Source organism: Loxodonta africana, chromosome 14 (genome assembly GCF_030014295.1).
Source record: "Loxodonta africana isolate mLoxAfr1 chromosome 14, mLoxAfr1.hap2, whole genome shotgun sequence".
NCBI classification, from domain to species: domain Eukaryota; kingdom Metazoa; phylum Chordata; class Mammalia; order Proboscidea; family Elephantidae; genus Loxodonta; species Loxodonta africana.
Window position 1 is genome coordinate 24303571 of NC_087355.1, and position 17361 is coordinate 24320931.

At 36.3% G+C, this 17361-nt stretch overlaps 1 protein-coding gene across 27 annotated transcripts in view; it reads right to left on the reverse strand.

Annotated features, from left to right (window-relative positions):
* STAU2 (staufen double-stranded RNA binding protein 2) overlaps positions 1-17361 on the reverse strand; it is a 362398-nt gene that overhangs the window by 191785 nt on the left and 153252 nt on the right. For all 27 annotated transcript variants that reach the window (XM_064267843.1, XM_064267841.1, XM_064267842.1 and 24 more), the window contains 2 exons: positions 10883-11020; positions 3773-3904 (listed from right to left, as the gene is read on the reverse strand). In XM_064267843.1, the coding sequence (XP_064123913.1) occupies positions 3773-3904; positions 10883-11020 (270 nt within the window). The remainder of the gene's footprint in view (positions 1-3772; positions 3905-10882; positions 11021-17361) is intronic.

The following is a 17361-nucleotide window of genomic DNA, read 5'->3' on the forward strand; positions in this document are numbered from 1 at the left end:
ATCCATTTTCAAGCAACTGAAGCCCCGGATTTAATTGAGAAAAAACTTTAGCTAATGCTTTCACTATAAAGTTTTTGACAGCTTCTATCCTTCCTCTTATTCACTATTTCTTTCTTCTTCACCATTTCTCTTCTCTTCACAATCCCTTAAGTCCTGGTCTGTCAATTCCCCTTCTTTGTGATCTATGAGTTGTTCCACATTGGTGACATCAAGTTCTATATTCAGCGTTCTTGCCATATGGACATTTTTTCTACTGATCTCCTCCAACATATTATCCTGATTAGATGCCTGGAGCATGTGCATATAACTCAGCAGTTTTTTCCATATCCTCTGCATCTGTTTTCCCATAACTTCCTCCCAGGAAGAGTCATTGTTCCAGATACACTGATGGTCGTAAGTGAGGTTCGTAGTAATTCGAATATATCGAAAATTGGGGACTACCTGTACATATCTCATAACATACTTGTATCTGAAATATATAAAGAGCTCTTACAACTCAATAATAAGAAAGCGTACCATCCATTTAAAAAGAAAAAGGCAAAAGTTTTGAACAGACACTTCAAGGAAGAAATAAGGATGGAAAATAAACACACTAAGATGCTCAACATTAACAGTCATTAAAAAAAAACCAGTTGTTGTCGAGTTGATTCCAAGGCATGGCAACCCCATACAGGTCAGAGTAGAACTGTGCTCCATACGGTTTTCAACGGCTAATTTTCTGAAAGTAGATCACCAAGGTGGCTTTCTTTCGAGGCACCTCTGGATGGATGCAAACCTCCAACCTTTTGGTTAGCAACCAATCGAGTTTGCATCACCCAGAGAAATGCAAATTAAAGCCAATGAAATAGATCACACACCTACTAGTATGACCAAAGCTTTCCAAACTGAAAATACCAAGAACTGGAGAAAAGGGGGAACAACTGGAACTCTCAGACATTGTTGGTGAGAGTGTAAAACGGTACCATTCTGGAAAACGGTTTGGCAATTTCTTATATAGTTATACATACAATTATGTACATACAGGATATACTGTAGGAATACGTACATATAAAGGCCTGTACATGAAGTTTGTAGTCACTTTATTTCCAAGAGTTCCAAACTGGAAACAACCCAAATGTCGGTGAATGGATAAACTAATTCCAGTGCATGCATATAATAAAAAGGCATAAACTAATAATAAGCATATTAATTTGGATGAATTGCAAAAGCCTATTATGCTAAGTAATAAGAAGCTAGACACAAAAGGCTACATAATGTATGATTCAATTTATATGAGATTCTGGAAAAGGCAAAAACTACACAGACAGAAATCGGATCAGTGCTTGCCAGAGGCTGACTGTAGGGGAAGAGACTGGCTACAAAGAGGTATTACAGAACTTTTTCAGGGAGAGAAATGTGATAAATCTTAATTGTAGAGGTAGTTACATGAAGCATTATTTGTCAAAATTTATTGACCTATATCTCAATAAATCAGAAATTTTTTTTAAAGTAGGGGTATAGAAGTATATAAGCACAGAACACTTTGTAAGAATCTTTATTTTTATTTAACAAACCCTTACATAACATTCACTATGCTTCGGGCACTGTTCTAAGTGCTTTAGGAATATTAACTCATTGTGGGAGATTGATGCCTTTGGAAGAGAGACCATAAGATGGACGGTCACAGGGGGAAGTGAGACATATTTTTTCACTATCTTTTGTGTTTTTGAATTTCTCAACAATGTGTATGTCTTGCCTGTTTTTAAAAAAGAGCTGTATAAAAACTGATTTTGTGGTTTCCTTTGAAAAACTGCCTTTGCCTCACTCACCAGGGATGTTACTAACAAACCAAAGTATTTAGTCCTTCTCCTACTTGATCCCTCTGCAGCATACGACTGCCAGCTACTCCTTAAAGTCATTTTCTACTCCTTCTTGTTATATTCTTCCTCTTCCTTCCACCTGTATCCCCCATGCATATCCTCTTATCTACAACTTCAGAAATATCTCTGGAGTTTTCCCCCTTCTCCTCTCTACCGCCACCACTTAGTTCAGACCTTCAGTGTCTTTTACTTGAACAACTCTGCTAGCCTCCTGACTGGCCTCCCTGCCTTCAGTCTCACCCTGATCGAATCTACACACCACATTACATACAGAATTGTCTTTTTAAAATTGCAAACCACATCAGGTCACTTCCACGCTCAAGTCTTCAATTAATGACTCCTCAAATTCTTTGTTGTTGCTGTTAGTTGCTGCCGAATTGACCCCAACTCATGGCGACCCCAAGCACAATGTGATTCGACCTTTGTGGTCCACAGAGAGTTGGCATAAAAATAGTGATCTCAGTTCCTCCTAACTTCCCAGACTCATCCTGATGTTCTCTAGGTTCCAGGATACTACAATTTATGCTATATGATTACAGCCCCTCACCCTCCCCATTCAAGGAACAGTCAGTTTCTTAAATGCAGAGACCAAGTTTCAGTCATCTTGTTATTAGTTAGTTTATCGTTAGTAAGCGTTTGGCATCTGTGAGTGTGTAAGAAATGCTTTTCAAATTAATAAAATTAATTAATGAAAGTAATGCTGGCTTTTCATTCTGTTTTGTTTTCACTTAACTTATAAATAAATGTCCATGAGGAGATTTATTTTGATATATATTTTTATAAATCACTCACCAGTTTTAAGTCAATATAAATGGGTTTTAAGTTAAAACAACACAACGTAAGAACTACAGAAACTTGAACACATGTTAGGTTTCATGTTACAAATACTTTCAAAAGAAGGAAAAGCACTGACTAGCCAGGTTACAAAAAGAATTGAAAGCCCTAGCAATACCACACAGACAAATGATTTTCTAGACGCTCATAAGAGTATTCATAGCTGCCTTAAAAAGAAAAGTATACCAAGATGTTTTATAATAGGTGATTCTGTTTCTTATTCTAAACTTCAGAAATGTGCTCTCGTAGAAACTACAAATCATCTCTTAAACAGGATCCTTATGTGAAAAAATGGCCCGGACACCAATATATTACTTTTGATAGAAACAAGTACTAGCCTGTTTTATGAATTTTAATAGAGATAAAATGTTAAGTAAAAATCATTTCTAACTATGCACAGATAACAAAACGGTAACAAAATTGAAATTAAGTCAGTTCCTGCACCAAGCTATCTGTGAAGTCCTAAATTCAGAGCTCTATGATTCCTGTGCAACAGAGGCAGGTGTTAGTGATGTCATTAACTGCTGCAGAAGAAATAGGGGACCATGAACACAGATTTTGGCAGAAAATAAACACTCTCTGAGTTTATCTTTAAATTTAAAGTAAATAGAAAAATTACTTTATAGAGTGTCTGTCCAATATAGTTCCTGCCCTAAAGGATCTTTATTTTCAGTGTTTTCAGCTGTATTCCAGAAACATAGGTTAACAACCTCTGTTTGTAAAAGCGCAAATTAAAACTGCTTAAACAACCAATCAATAAGCTAAAACATATTAAATTGGTATTATACAAAATATGCACAACCATAAAACTGTTAGTATTTGCTAATCATAAGATTATAATTACTCATTAATATTTTATCATGACACCATAATTAGATGCTGCTTTGTACCTTTTTTTTTTTTTTTTAAACCTAGAACACCTATTTTTAAAGATATAAATACAGGGTACTGCCTCGGAAAACTGAAGATGTCTAACAACAGTTAAGACATTACTCAAAGTCAAGGAATATGGGGCCAGAATTTGTTAACGCATCTGATATTCTGATAGAATTGGGCATACATGTAAGCTAAACTCTCACCTTGTCAAGCTGATCTTGAAGACTAGTTGATGCTTTATAACCAAGTTGTAACAGCATTGCTTCCGCTGCATTTTTTTTGGCTATCTTTTTATTAGGTCCTGTTCCAGTAGCAACTTCATTGCCTACCTTGACCTGATAAGATTAGACAAAGAAATTAATGATAGTTGTTTTGGTAAACAGGAACTCCTTCATATCATAAAGCAATGCATTCTACTGTTTAGCATCCAAAAAATATAAAGTGCAGTCCATAATAAAAACAGCAAGTTAAGATACCATTTATGTAATAGTATACATATAAAATGCACATGAGGAAAATATGAAAGAAAGTCCTCAAAATGTCAATGAGTGGTTATCTGAGATTGGTAAAATTTCAGACAATTTTTATTTACTTATAGAATTCTATATTTCATTTTTCTAAACAAAAAAACCTGTATTATTTACATAATCAGAAAAATAAGACTGACATTTTAATAGGGTTTATGTCGGTTATCTTCAGTACTTTTTATTTAAAATAAACTGAAAAGGATGAATTCATATTGGTGCCATTTGAAATAATGTTCATGTTGCATTCTAAGTTTACAACGGTTTATATTAAACAGTGCCAGGAAATAATTAATATACAAGGGGCACTACAATATCGTGGTTAGGAACAAAGGCCTCCAAGTTAGGTTTAGGTATGGACCCCAACTCTACTACTTCCTTCCTGTATGCATTGGTTCAAACTACTTAATCTTTGTAAGCCTCTGTTTGTTCATCAGTAAAATCAGGGTAATATTATCTACTTCACAATGTTGTTTTGAAAATTAAACCAGATAATTTATGTATACCACAGTATTTAATAAATTGTAATTGCTCAATAAATAGTGGCTTTTTATTATTAGAACTATTCCACAGTTATCTTTTGTGGGCAATTTATGTACCTATGCATGCATGTGTGTGTTTAAATATATATTAACCATCTTACAGCTATATGTAAAGTTAGGGCAATGCTTTTTCAGAAATGCATATGCCAAGACATAATGCAGATATAAAAAGTAAATTAGAAAGCAAACCCATGAGCGATACAAAACACACAACTGTAGTAGGATTTATTTCTCCAAACCTGTCTCAATAAGTGACAGAAGCAGATAAGAAGTTAAAATATAATCACAACTTTGGAAATTAAGCAATATAATTCTAAATAACCCAAAGGATTAAGTCCCGATGAAAATTAGAAAATATTTTGAATAAATACTAATGGTAATACAATATATTAAAACTTGAGGGATGTAGCTAAAGGTGTGTCCGGAAGAAAATACATAACTATAAAAGTTTAAAGAAAGGTAGAAAATTAATGAGCTAAACATCCATCTCAAGAAGTTATAATTGTAACAGAAAAATAAACCCAAAGAAAATAGAAGGAAAGAATAAAGTACAGAAATTAATGAAATAGAAAAGAAAGTATAATAGACGAGTTCAACAAGCCAAAACTTGGTTCTCTAAAGACTAAAAAAATGATAAATGGAAGGTAAGACTGATCAAGAAAAAGTAGAAAAGATACAAGAAAGAATGAAAATGGGAGATTACCAGAGCTCCTGTAGCATTACAAAATAATAAAGGAATATTGAGAACAAGTTTATGCTAAAATTTATTGGATATTCAGATAAAATGGGAAAATTCCTAGAAAATAAATTACCGAAACAAACACAGAATAAGCCTATAACTGAGCAGGCCTACAATTATTAAAGAAATTAATCCATAATTAACAACTTTTCCACAAAGAAAACTCTATGTAACTTCTCCAGCAAATTCTACCCAATATTTAAGGAAGAATAATGTCAATCTTAGACAAATTTATTCAAGAATAGAAAGAGAGGAATCAGTCCTCAATCTGCTTTATGACGCATCACCTTGATTCCAAAATCAACAAGAAGAGTGTAAGAAAGGAAATTAACAGACAGTTTCACTAATGAACACAGATGTATAAATTTTAAACAATATTATAGTAAATTGAATCAAGCACTATATAAAAAGAGTCACGACCAAGTTGGCTTTATTCCAGGAATGCCGGGTCAGTTTAACATTTGAAACTTGGGCAAAATCATTCAATGGAATTTGTTATATTAACAGATTGAGGAGGACAGACCATATGGATATCCTGTAAATAGAGCAAAAGCATTTGATAAAATTCAGCACCCATTCACAATAAAAATTCTCGGCGAATTAGGAAAAGGAGGAAACTTTCTTAATAAAAGGCATTTCACAAAAAACAGCAAACCTACTAACATTATACTTAATACTGACACTCTGAGATCAGAAACACAGCAAGAATGCCCTCTATTATTACTAGCATTTAACATTTTACTGTAAGTCTAGACAAAGCAATGGGCAAGAAAAAGGCATAAGGATTGAAAATGAACAGATAAAACTGTCATTATTTGCAGATGAAATTTATATATTGGAAATCCAAGAAAATCTACAGATGAATTATAAAAACTTATATGAGAATTTAACAAGCTCTCTGTATACAAGTTAACTGCATCTCTATATTCCAGCAGCAACCAAGTAAAGATGAAAAAATTCTAAAGATACAACTTACATTAAATGAAAATCAAATACCTAAGATGTACAAGACCTCTATGCAGAAGACAATAAACACTGAGAAAAAGTAAGGAAAACCTAAATAAATGAAGAGAGATGTCATGTTCATGGACTTGATGTTATAACAATATAAATTCTCTTCAAATTGACCTATAATGTCAGTGAATACCAATTCAAAACCCCACGTATTTTCATAATATTTGACAAGGTGATTCCAAAATTCACATGGAAATGCAAAATGCTAAGCACAGCCATGACCCTTTTGAGGAAGAACAAGGTGAAAGCACTTACTCTTCTGGAGACCTAGACTTAAAAGTTAACAAATGAAAAGAGTGAAAAATGTGGCTCCGCTAAAATTAATTTACCTCTCTTTCTCAAAAGTTACCATTAAAAAAAAAAGGAAAATCACAATGCAAGAGAAGATATAACTATACAACCACCAAAGACTCATATCCAAAAGCAAATTCCTATAGATCAATTTTTTTTAAGCCAGTAGAAAAAGGAGGATGAGAGCTGAACAGGCAATTCACATCTGAAACCTTTGACTACTTTCAGATGATCATGGTGCTCTCTGCAAGAAAGAAAGAAACAAAGGAGGGAGGAAGGGAACATCAATAGCTTCATGCCACTATCTGATAAAATTTCACAATGATAATACACTCAGTGCTAGCAATAAATGGATGAGTAGTACAAGAAAATCATATAGCATGATACTTCTAGCCATACTTTCCTTTTTTGGTTTTTGCGTAAAATCAAAATACTGCCTGTTTCACTTGTTTCAGAAATATAGCTTCCCAATTGGTATCCACACTTGAGTCCTGTCTGCCATTATTTAGCATGTTATTTGTGTTGCTATTTCCATCACTAATTTTAAGCTTCAGTAATCACCCACTTTTAAGGAATTGGGATTATACAACACAATGGAAACGAAATACAAATAAGCATAAACAAGGTGCAGATGATATAAACTCAAAGAATATTAGTCAAGATGAACAAAATGGCATAGTTCTTGGGGCAATGAATACATTGAAAATGTATTCATTACCGGATTTCTTTAACAACTATCGTTAGTTAACAACTAAACGTAATTTCATTACTTTTTCTTCTGAAACCAGAAGCCACCATATTGTGACAAGTCAGCAGTAGTCTACTGGGCTCACCCTAAGAGGTACTAATCTGGCCCAGTTCACTGTCAGATTCTTGATGCCAGATTAAACACACACTACGCCCCTTACCTATGCTTGCTTGAGCCTTTGCATCCCGGCTGGAGCCAGCCTCTGTAGCCTGGTGTTTCTCCAGTGCTTGGTTTGTTCCCCTGCCCCACAGCCCCTAGGTTGTTGCTGTAGTACGTGCTAGTTAAAAGATCAGGTCAGCTATGTCAGCAGCCTCCTCTACTGCTCTGAGGGTCAAAACACTTGCTAAAGTAAATGGAAGTGAAACTCAATGAATAGCAAATAACTGCAAAAATTTTTTTATCTGCTTTTACATGATATAGACACCTCACTCACATTCAATTCTTCTGCTGCTTCATCCCCAAATCTGATTTACCTACCCAAGCCTGATGTCCTCTGGCTTTAGACTCTCGCTCCTGGACTCGTCACTTTCTAATACTGTTCCCATCTCTGTATTCACCTTGTGTATGTATCATCTGACCTATTCTGATTTCTGTTCCTGATTCCTTCAAGACTTGCTTCTTCTAAGACAGGTGCTTCCCAGATTCACTTTCCCATTCACCCACCTGTTGCGCCAAACAAGTGTGTAAAGTATATGGCTCAACAGTCTGTGAGTAATTTTCCCAGAATAATTTGTTAGTACTGGAAGGACTCTCTTGCTAACAAGGACAATGGTCACTCAAAGAATCATCTCATTAAAAATCACTTCATTATGAAAATCAAGTAAGTATGCAAGTCAGCTTCATAAAACCATCTTCCTAGAAAGCTCAAAAATTTTATAACTATTATAAGATTTTTTCACTAAAATGTTAATTTTTATCTGCAAAAAAACTCGATTATTTTGCTATGCGGTAAAGCTAAGGCTGCCAAATTTTTGTCTTTAAACAAATCATTCAAAATGAATCAAGTCCTAAAAAAAAACTAAGAAACAAAAAATAGCATTTACCAGAAAGTTAATCCATTATTTTACACTGAGACATAAATAAAATGGATGAAATTTGCCTTACATATATTTTTAAACAGTCTAGAGGTGTTAACCATAGGTAGAAAAATTAACATATGATATATAATAGTGCAAAGTGCTGATATCAATTTAGCTATCATTTTCTCTTTGAAAAATTAAAATATCCCTCTCTTCTGCTCCCCCCCCCCCCCAAAAAAAAAGCTTTAAGAAATCTGCTTTGGAACTAAATATCCAAACAATGTCATCGGAGATTTTCTTTTGTTTATCTGGTAATCAACACAAGTAACTGCATCCATTTTAAAACATACAAACTTACTTTCTGGGGAGGTGACAGATAAAAATGAGCATATTATCTCCAGATATTTTACTTCCACATTCAATTAAAACAAATGATAACATTGCTTAAGTAGTTTATACAAAAAGTCTTTTACTTTGATAAAGCTGCTGCATACTGTAATGAATCCACTGGGGCTTCCAGAAGGGGGAAAAAATAATATGAATTCAGTGTGAAAACATTTAAAAGCACAGCCAAATGTCCCCGTTTGACTAGAATGTTTACGAATACCCATAAAATGGAAGCTGGCCTAAGATACTCTAAACTCTTTTCAAAAGGGCTACTCAATACATTCTATAGAAAGTGAATTGTTTAATAAGATCAAAGCCAGTTTATATTCCTATTTCATGTCTAGCACTTAGGTGATTTTTTTCTTCAAGCTTTGGAGTTCAAAGAATACTTTGTAGCATTCTTCAAAGCTAAGAATGTCAGAGAAAAAATGGTGAATATATTTTACCAACTAAAAATACTAGAATAACACCATTATGGGCAGACATCTAGATAATGATGTATTTACTAACCACAGAAGGACTACCTCTCTTTGGGTACCTGGGTTCCCAACAATGGTTTATTATAAGTTTATATGTTCAAAAAAAGCCAAACATACTAACTCTCAGTAAGGCTGAGGTGCAGGCAGTAAATATGTATCAAGTATTTATTAAATTAAGGTCCTACTTTTGGGAGCCCTGGTAGCACACTAATTAAGTGATTTGGTTGCGAACTAAAAGGTCGGCAGTTCCAATCTAACAGCCGCTCCTTGGAAACCCTATGGGGCAGTTCTACTCTGTCCTACAGGGTCGCTATGGGTCAGAATCAACTCAACAGCAACAGGTTTGGAGATTATAAATTTGTTGGGAAGGCAAGACTTAGATATGTATGAAAAGTTCATCAGTGAGGTACAATGTTTGAGTGCCAAAAAGCCTGGCAAGTGATCATCACTTAATACATGTCCATTGATTTTTAACTGGATTGTATTAAAAGAGAAATCTATGGGTTTGTGTGATTGAAAGAGGTTCTTTAACAAGCCAATTACAACAGTTTGGGGACAATAAGAAGAATATAAATACAGACTGGATATTAGGTGACTCCAGTGAATTAGGGATTAGGTCTAACATATGAAAAAGTCCATGTTTTTTAGAGATACACACAGGGCATAGAAGGCTGAAATGACATGCGATTTGAAATCAGCTTTAAAATACTTCAGGAAGAGAAGAAAGAGAGAAGGGGAGGGGAGGGAAGGAAAAAGAAAAGCTGATAAGTAAAACAAGTGTGGCAAAAATCTTAGTAATTGTTGCATAGGTAAAACAAGTGTGGCAAAAATCTTAATAATTGTTGCATTTGAGTGATAAATACATTGAGGAACCATTACACTACCTTTAGCTATGTTTGAAATTTTTATAATAGAAAATTAAAACAAAGATTTCTTCAAAACTAGGGCTTGAGTTGGCAAACAAAGGAACAGGGTTTTAAAAGGATGAGGGCATTTTAGGCATCCTATCCCATTCCTGCCAACACACTAGTCGCCACTCAGTTTTCTAGACTGCACAACGCAGCAGTCAGATCTCATCAAGTCCGTGCCCTCCGCCCCCACCATGATGAGTTACTTAGCTAGCTTTCTTTTCCTCATTTGCCTTATAGCCACGAGCTCATGCTCTTGGCCCTGTTCCATATACTACGTCCATCCTTTTGAATTTTATTTCTAATTCATTTGTTTTCATTTCCCAGTAGTTAATAGACTCCAGCTGCAAACTGTAACAAAAAAAAATTAGAGATAGGTATTCCAAATCTAAGTGATAAACTCTGCGGTAAATAACCTGCATGAACTCATAGCTCCTTCAAAAGCTCCAGGTGTCTATCTTAACATGTCCTTGACACTTGAGTGTTCCCACCAAGCTGGTGGGTGGGCATGGGGGTGAATGAAAGCTTTACGTGTAAACACAGCTCTACTTTCTGCTATTCACTCTTACTTGTCTTTCCCCATATCTCTATTCCAAGCTGAAGATTTCTAAATTTTTCAATAGTTAAAAAAATATATATTCTAATATAAAATGCAGAAATACCTGCATCACAAATTCTCGACGTCGGGGCATTCCTCTTTCTGAAAGCAAAACATAATCTGGTTCCTTTTCCTTTTTGGCCTGTTGAATTTGAGCCAGGCGGCTAATGGGGTTCATTCCTTGACCATATTCTGGTCCAGCCTAAAAAGTAAGAAAAAGTTTAAAATATGCTTGTAAAAGTTGTTAATGCATCCTTAAAGAAACAGTGGTTCTCCCCAACCCCACTCCCACACCTCCAGACTGTAACTGGAGAAGATAAATGAATCATTCAGAAAGATTTATAAAGAAAAATAAAGTAATAGATCTGAAATTAGGGCTTCTATTTTTTTTTTTTTTATAGGACTTGAGTCTCAAGGATACTATTGATAAGTAGAGTCAATTATGGTTTTAAAACTGAACAAATTTCCCAGTATAGTACAATTGCTTCATAACTTCTATTTATTGAAAAATACCAAAAATATAAGAAAACAAGCCATAAAACGGAAGGAGATATTTGCAACACATATATTAAAAAAAAAAAAAAAGTATTCAAAATACGTTTTTAAGAAATTCTAAAATTTATTAGGAAAAAGACAATCTAAATGAAAAATGGGCAAAAGAGATGGACAGATTTTAATAGAACAAACAAGAGAAGATTAGGACTCAGAAAATACATATTCAGACTACAATAAGATGCGATTTCACACACAACAAAATTAATAAGGCTGACAGGTCTAATTGGTAACAGAATCTCTGATCCAATTTCTTAGATGTAACTCCAAAATCACATTCCGTCAAAGGAAACAATAAATCGGATTTCTATAAAATCAATAATTTCTCTTCAAAAAAGACAACTCACAGGTTTGTAGAAAATAATTTTCAAATCACATATCTGGTAAGAATTTGCATCCAGAATATACAAAGACCTCTCAAAATTCAATAAGTTTATTATTGTTTAAAATAGGCAACCCACCTTCTAAAAATGGAGCAAAAGATTTGAAAGATGTTTCATCAAGGCTCATGTACCACTATGCACATGAAAAGATGCTCAATATCTGGCACAGTGGTTAAGAGCTACCACGAGCTATGGCTGCTAACCAAAAGGCCAGCAGTCTGAATCCACCAGCCGCTCCTTGGAAACCCTATGGGGCAGTTCTACTCTGTCCTATAGGGCCACTATGAGTTGGCATCAACTCGACGGCAATGGGTTTGGTGTTGGTTTTATCAACTGTCAATGGAAAAATGTAAAATAAAACCACAATGAGATACAACTATACAAATATTTAAATGTCTGAAATAAAAAGACTGACCATACCAAGTGTTGGCAAAGACGCAGAGCAACTGGGATTCTCAGACACTGCTGCTGGGAATGTAAAATGGTAAAACCACTCTGAAGGACAGTTGGTAGTTTCTTAAAAAGTTAAATATACACCTACTATGTGACCAAGCCATTCCACTTCTAAGTATTTACCCAAGAGAAATGAAAGCACATGCCCATAAGGCTTGTACACAACTGCACACAGCAGCTTTATTTGTAACAAATAAAACCTGAAAGCATTACAAATGTCCACAGACAGGTGAATGGGTAAACAAATGGTGGTATACTCATATAATGAAACACTACTTAGCAATAAAGTAGAACGAACAATTAACATACACATCAAGAAGGATGAATCTCACAATAATTATTCTGAGTGAAAGAAGCCAGGTGCTCCAGGGTGACTTCAATCTTGACTCTGTGAGGTTCCATGTTTGTGTTTTTAAGACACATGTAATTCCCACTTCAGGGTTCAACTGCATGCTTCGCTATTGGAGCAAAAATTGCTCAACCAACCTTACAGATTTTACATACAAATATACGTCGCAGTAAGTTGACTGGGTGTTTATCTTATTTTTTTTGAGAAAAGTTTCATGTACAGAGTACAAAAGGTCTGAGATTAATATTTATAAAACTATTACAAGCAAATTTTTAAAAACAGAAAGAAAGGTTGGGGAAAAGAACAAGTAAATTAAAGGAGAGACAAAGAGGAGGTTTGCAAAATAATGAATGCCATATGGACAGGATTGTGCAGTGAATTAGTTCTCAGAGTGACTGAAACCTCTGAAACCCAGTTAATTTTTTTTCCTTTGTAAGTTATATCCTTTACCTCAATCATGTCAAATTTTGTTTCACCTTTAGAAGTATCCAAAGAACATACCTGTTTGCATCATCTCCTACAACAAACCCTCTTAGGCCCCCATGCCTTAACTCAAAGATGCATGCAGCCTCACAGAAGAATTAGGAGCCAGGGAAATAAAAGCAGGAGTACTTGGCTAGAAGTACAAAGATTTTTCTATCACGTTCTATCTTTAATCAAGGTACATCTTCTCCTCAGAGACATCAGAGGAGGGAGGATCTGGCCCTACTCAAGTGAGGCAGGCCAATGCCACCTGCCCCATAATGTGCAAGTCAACTCATCTAGATATGCTGGAAAGTACCCAAGAAGAAAGAATGGAAGAGAAGAGCCAAGGGCAGCCCACTGTCCTGGCAGGGTGGTGATTTTGTTGTTAGGTGCCGTAGAGTTGGTTCTGACTCATAATGACCCCATGTACCACAAAATAAAACAATGCCCGGTCCTGCATCATACTCACAATCATTGTTACACTTGAGCCCATTGTTGCAGCCACTATACTTGAGTCATTGTTACAATCTACTTCATAAAGGGTATTCATCGTTTTGCATGATGCCCTCCTCCAGGGACTGGTCCCTTCTGATAACACGTCCAAAGTACGTGACAGGAAGTCTCGCCATCCTTCTTTCTAGTCTGTCTTAGTCTGGAAGCTCTACCAAAACCTGTAAACTATGAGCGACTCTGCTGGCGTCTGAAATACCGGTGGCACAGTTTCCACCATCACAGCAACACGTGAGCCACCACAGTAGGGCAAGACAGACAAGTGATAGGATACTATCACTGTGTAAGTTACGGCTCAAATTTTTCCAGAGCAAAAAAGAGTTCCTAAGTCTTCTTTTTAGAATTATAGTTGTTGTTATTAAAAATAACTTTATTTCTAATCCAACATTCCTTGAATTACTAAATCCTTTATGTGACTTTGTTGTCACGCTACTCCAATGAACAGCCAGATATGTTCGCCAGAAAAAATTCAGTTCAGTAAATATTTACTAAATACCTACTATGCTGCAGGCTTCGCAGTAGATACTGTGGATTCAAAGACGAGTAAGACACAGCCGCTGCTAGAAGAGACCAATATATTGTCAATTTTAATACAATTTAGTACGTACAAGAGTTTTAAGAACATAAGGGAAGGGATCAAACCCCAGAAAGGGTGAGAAAGAACCAAAGACGGTTTCCTGGAGGAGATGAGCCCTAGGCTGAGCATGATGACTTAAGGACAGTTAATGGGCAAAAACTGGGGTGAGAATAGGGATGGGAGTGTGGGAAGGCATTTGTAATGGACTGAATGTACCCCCTCCTCCGCCAAAATATGTGCTAGGATCCTAATCCCTATACAGGTAGTCCCCAACTTAAGATGTATTTGAGTTACAACAAACAGCACTTATAACCATCTTTTTTTTTTTTTTTTTGGTACATCTTGTCGTTAGTAATACGAACTATGTACAATGTTGCATCACATAATTTCCTGATGTTATCATTTTCATGCCAACCTCCAAAGACAATTAAAGACCGGATTTATAAAGATACTGATAATAAAAGGCAGTAATAATGAAAACTAAAAACAAAAAAAGGGGGTATTCGACTTATATCAAAACGAACTTATGATGGGGTCATAGGAAAGCAATTCCGTCGTAAGTCGAGGACTACCTGTACATGTGGATGTAATCTTATTTTAGGGTTTTCTTTGTTATGTTAATGAGGTCCTATTAGTGTAGGGTGCGTCCTAAACCTAATCATTAAACCTAAGGAGCAGACAGATAATATTTGAAGTTGATGGAGGCAGATGAGTCTATAAGCCCAGGAACTCCAAGGATTGCCAGCTACTAGAAGGTAAAATAGACAAGAAAGACATGATTGCTCCCTACAGCCAGTGCCCTGAATTCAAACTTTGATACTCCTGCACTGTGAGAAAATAAATTTCTGTTCTTAAAACCACCCACTTACGGTATTTCTGCTGCAGTTGGCCCTAGCAAACTAAGACAGCATTCTAGGCATGCGCCTAATGATCATTGTTGTTGTTGCTGTTGTTGTTAGGTGCCATCAAGTCAGTTCCAACTCAAAGCAACCTTATGAATGAAACACTATGAATGAAACACTGCCTGGTCCTGCACCATTCCCACAATCGTTGTTATGCTTCAGACCACTATTGAAGCCACTGTGTCAATCCATCTCATTGAGGTCTTCCTCTTTTTCGTTGACCCTGTACTTTACTGAGCATGATATCCTTCTCCAGGGACTGATCTCTATTGACAACATGTTCAAAGTATGTAAGACGCAGTCTCGCCATCCTTGCTTCTAAGGAGCATTCTGGTTGTACTTCTTCCAAGACAGATTTGTTCTTTTGCCAGTCCGTGGTATACTCAATATTCTTCACCAACACTACAATCCAAAGGCATCAAGTCATCTTCTGTCATCATTATTCATTGCCCAGCTTGATTTGAAAATTGAATTGAAAATACCATGGCTTGGGTCAGGTGCACCTTAGTCTTTGAGATGGCATCTTATTTTCAACACTTTAAAGAGGCCCTTTGCCTCAGAATAGCCCATTGCAATGTGTCTCTTGATTTCTTGACTGCTGCTTCCATGGGCGTTGATTGTGGATCCAAATAAAATGAAATCCTCGACAACTTCTATCTTTTCTCTGTTTATCATGATGTTGCTTATTGGTCCAGTTGTGAAGATTTTTGTTTTATGTTGAGGTGTAATCCATACTGAAGGCTCTAGTCTTTGATCTTCACCCTTTTCAAGTCCTCTTCACTTTCAGCAAGCAAGGCTGTGTCACCTGCATATCAAAAGTTGTTAATGAGTCTTTCTCCAACCCTGATGTCCCATTCTTCTCCATGTAGTCCAGCTTCTCAGATTATTTGCTCAGCATACAGACTGATTAAAAACATTGAAAGGATACAGCCCTGATGTACACCTTTCCTGACTTTAAACAACGCAGTCTCCCCTTGTTCCGTTCAAATAACTGCCTCTTGGTCTATGTACAGGTTTCTCATAAGCACAATAAAGTGTTCTGGAATTCCCATTCTTTGCAATGTTAACCATCATTTGTTACGATCCACGTAGTCAAATGCCTTTGCATAGTCAATAAAACACAAATAAACATCTTTTTGATATTTTCTGCTTTTAGCCAGGATCCATTTGACATCGGCAACAATATTCCTGGTTCTATGTCCTCTTTTGAATTTGGCTTGAATTTCAGGCTGTTCCCTTTTGATGTACTGTTGCAGCTGCTTTTAAATGATCTTCAGCAAAATTTTATTTGTATGTGATATTAACGATACTGTTCAACAATTTCTGCGTTTGGCTTTCTTGGCTGTGATCTTTATGGAAGCAGATGTCCAAGTCTTTCTCCAGTGGAGCTGCTGGGTGGGTTCAAACCACCAGCCTTTAGGTTAGCAGCTGAGTGCTTAACCATTGCACCACCATATTTTTAAGAACACTTGTCAATTCTGCAAATTCAATGACCAAAAACTTCCGAATGTTTCATTTCATTTATTGACTCACACTAGGATTCAGAAAAGACAGGCAGCGCACAAGTGATTCTAAGTGTGATCCATCTGAGGAAAAATGCAGGATGCTAACCTAGTCTGGAGTGGGAGGATGAACACAGAAGGCTTCTCCAAAGAAATCAGAGAAGGAAGAAAGGTAAGTGAAGACTGGGAGGGAGGGGAAAAACATTACAGACAGAGGAACTAGCATGTGTGGCCCACCTGAGGACATGTGGTCTATCTGAGGCCACGATGACTGCAGAATCTGAATGCACGGGATGAGACTGGAGAGTAGCAGGGGCCAAATCTTGCAGCATCTTTTGTACATTAAGGACTCTGGACTTTAACCAAAGAGCAATGAGAAACTACTAAAAGGTTTTAGGCAGGAACATGAAATGATCATCTTTGTGTCTCTAAAAACCACTCTTTTTAAATGATTATTTGGTGGAAGTGTACTTGTAAGAAAGCCAGTGGCACAGTGGTTAAGAACTCAGCTGCTAACCAAGAGGTCAGCGGTTCAAATCCACAGCCACTCCTTGGAAACGCTATGGGGCAGTTCTCCTTTGTCCTACACAGTCGCTATGAGTCAGAATTGACTCGATGGCAAGGAGTTTCCAGATTTTTTTGCTAGTAGTTCAGGAGACCCTGGGTGGAGCTAATGGTTAAGCGCAATTACTAGCCGAAAGGTTGATGGCTGGAACCCACCCAGAGGCGCCTCAGAAGACAGGCCTGGCAATCAGCTAGGTACACATAAGGTAGCCACGAGCCAAAATCAACTCAACAGCAACTAACAACGATAGTTCAGGGAAAAGGTGATTGTGAACTGGACCAAAAA